Here is a 3,337-nt window from a genome sequence, read left to right as displayed (position 1 = left end):
TTCATAGTGCACAGTGACAAGCTTTGTTTTACTTCAGATATATCATAGATGATACACATGTGAACTCTGTTTGAAAAGCATATTATGAAAAGCATATTATGAGATTCTGTTTGAAAAGCATATACCGAGGTACCTTTTGTAACTTGTCAGTGCTATTCTGACATTTCTGTGCTATTCTGTGCTATTCTGAAATTGAATGGCTCAGAACAAGTTTATCAAATGAAACACGGCATTATAATCCACATTCAGCAATACAGCAAAGTATTCAAAAGTGTAATCCTAAGAACATTTTCCTAAAAGATTTAAGTAGGAGACTGATTAGATATGCTTATGATTTCATTGTAAATCAGTTAGGGTTGTCAAGCCTAATTCAAGAAATATCTGGGGACTTTGGTAGTGGAGCCAGAAGACTTTGGGGTGGAGTCAGGAGACACTAGGGGTAGAGCCAGGAGCAAGGGTGTGACAAGCATAATTGAACTCCAAGGGAGTTCTGGCCATCACATTTAAAAGGACAGCACATCTTTTTAAATGCCTTCCTTCCATAGAAAATAATGAAGAATAGGGGCACCTTTTTTTAGGGCTCATAGAATTGGACCTCCTGGTCCAATCATTTTGAAACTTGGGGGGTATTTTGGGGAGAGGCACTAGATGCTATACTGAAAATTTGGTGCCTCTACCTCAAAAAAACACCCCCCCCCCAGAGGCCCCAATACCTCCAGGTCAATTTCTTGTTATACCCTATGAGAATCTATCTCCACATAGGGAATAATGAAGTGCCCAGCAGACATTTCCCTCCCCCCCCCCCATCTCTGGTGACTCTGAAGTGAGGGATTGGCATCTTTAACTTACGAGTTGTTGCCAACTTCTTCAAAGTCACACAGAGCAACCATCCCAAGAGGAAGCATTTCCAATCGGAGACTGAAGCCTTCAGAGGTGGAAAGTCACATGGTGGCTGTGGGGGCATGGCTTCCCTTAGTAGCCAGCTGACTGGGGGCAGGAAGGAGCCTGGGAAAGAGGGAGAACCACCACTGGGACCTGGGAATTGGAAAGCCTAAAATCAGTTAAATATAATCTGGATTTTTAATTTGAATAAATCTTCCTGAAATCCTCAAGGAAGCCTACCTTTCAAAGTAAGTTTCTTGAATGCCCCTTTAACTTCCTTGTTTCTCAAAGAATATATGAATGGATTGACATCTGGGGGAACCACTGTATAAAGAAGAGAAGTAATCTTGTCTTTGTTCAGAGTGAAGACTTAACTGGGCCTAATGGTTGATAACATTGGAGCTGCAAAAAGACAACTGTGAGAGAAGTCCGATGTGGACTGCAGAATTAACCATCCCAGTAATCCATACTTCAGTTATTATCACAATGCACACTTCTTTCTTCATGATGATTGTGTACTGCAGTAGGTGGCAGATAGCAGCATAACGGTCAAAAGCCATAAATGTAAGAAGAAGAATTTCTGTTACTAATGTCCATACATCTGTGTGTCTATATACAAAAATGAATTGCTTTTAGAAGATTCTAAAGAATTTGAATAGATCAGACTTGACAGCCTTAAGGAACTCTACCTTTCAAAGTAAGTTTCTTGAGTGCCTCTTTAACTTCCTTGTTTCTCAAAGAATATATGAATGGATTCACAACTGGGGGGACCACTGTATAAAGAAGAGAAACCATTTTGTCTTTGTTTAGAGTGAAGGCTGAACTGGGCCTAATATATGTGTAGATCACAGCAGAGAAATAAAAACACACAACAATGAGATGTGAGGAACAAGTCGAGAAAGCTTTCTTCTTCCCTTCAGTGGAACGGATTTGAAAGATAGCTCTCATGATAAACCAATATGATGTTAGAGTCAGCCCACAGCTACAAATCCCAAAGATCAGATCAGCCACAAAAGCCATAGTCTCATTAAGGCTGGTGTCTGAACAGGAGAGATTTATAATTGGGGGCCAGTCACAAAAAAAATGGTTGATGACATTGGAGCTGCAAAAAGACAGCTGTGAGAGAAGTCTGGTATGAACTGCAGAATTCACCATCCCAGTAACCCACACTCCAATTATTATTAAAATGCACACTTCTTTCTTCATGATGATTGTGTACTGCAAGGGGTGGCAGATAGCAACATAGCGATCAAAAGCCATAAATGTAAGAAGAAGAATTTCTGTTACTAAAGTCCACAATATGAGATACACCTGAGTGATGCAGCCATAAAATGAGATGGTCTTCCGCTGGGTCAGAAGAGTTTGGATGAGTTTGGGAGTTGTGACTGAGATAGAGAACACATTAATGATGGACAAATTGATGAGCAGGAAGTACATGGGAGTGTGAAGTTTTCTGCAAGTGCATATGGTGAAGATGAGGAAGAAATTGCCAGCTACAGCCACTGCATAAGCAACTGTGAAAACCACAAAGAGAAGTGTCTGTAGTTCAGGGGAACTGGTTAGGCCAACCAGAATAAACTCTGTAATGATGGTCTGGTTCTTGAATTCCATGAGTCTGACGTTGAGGACCTAGATAAATGTGTGCTGTTATTTTCAAGTACTCATAAAGCTGTACTCTTACCTAATATCTCTCTCTCTCACACACACATACACACACACACACACAAGCCAAGCTTGGCAATACTTAATTTCACTTCAGTCATGGACATTACTTTATTTAGAATATAAAATTAAGAAAAACACTGTATTTATAGGGTGAAAAAAATCTACAAAGTTTTCAAATATAGAAGTCTCATTATTGTATTAAATTAAAATAACATTCCATAGCAATTATCCATATGTGTAATGGTTTTATTTACATATGTTGAATCCAAACAATACTAGGGATAATTTAAAAATCCAATTTTCCTAGATAAGTACATTAATAATTTAAGAATTCAATAAACCTTAATATAATATGAACAAAAATAAGCATTTGTAGATGGAGTCAAGACAGGTAGCCAATTGTCTTTCCTATTTCAACCAACCTTCTTCTCCAAGTCTTGAGCAACACTGACAGACACTAGTATTGTAACCAAGCTTGTACATCTACATCAAAAGGTTTTCAGATACAGAAGGTTCTGATCAGGGCTTTTTTGAGCAAGAATGCACAGAAATGCAGTTCCAGCTGGTTTGGCATCAGAGCTGTGGCCTAATATGCAAATGAGTTCTTGCTGGACTTTTTCTACAAAAAGCTCTGTGTGAAACAATGTTGATGTCAGGGAGTGTGGTCTAATATGCAAATGAGTTCTTGCTGGGCTTTTTCTACAAAAAGAAAAAAAAAAGCCCTGATTCTGATATACAGAATGTCCTTGCTGGAGAATCTTCAGCCATTACAGTGAATCAGGACAGGCTT

The 3,337-nt window shown here is 39.0% G+C and overlaps 1 protein-coding gene across 1 annotated transcript; it reads right to left on the bottom strand.

Annotated features, from left to right (window-relative positions):
• Positions 1-1,557: 1,557 nt before the first annotated feature.
• Positions 1,558-2,493, bottom strand: LOC132583475 (olfactory receptor 13G1-like). Its single transcript, XM_060255108.1, has one exon. It carries the CDS (start codon positions 2,491-2,493, stop codon positions 1,558-1,560), a length of 936 nt encoding a protein of 311 aa, XP_060111091.1.
• Positions 2,494-3,337: the final 844 nt, after the last annotated feature.

This window comes from Heteronotia binoei, chromosome 15 (genome assembly GCF_032191835.1).
Source record: "Heteronotia binoei isolate CCM8104 ecotype False Entrance Well chromosome 15, APGP_CSIRO_Hbin_v1, whole genome shotgun sequence".
NCBI classification, from domain to species: domain Eukaryota; kingdom Metazoa; phylum Chordata; class Lepidosauria; order Squamata; family Gekkonidae; genus Heteronotia; species Heteronotia binoei.
This window is presented reverse-complemented; position numbering and strand designations above follow the sequence as displayed.

Coding starts and splice junctions, on each gene's coding strand:
- LOC132583475 (XM_060255108.1), bottom strand. CDS start 2,493: ATGGAATTCAAGAACCAGACCATCATTACAGAGTTTATTCTGGTTGGC.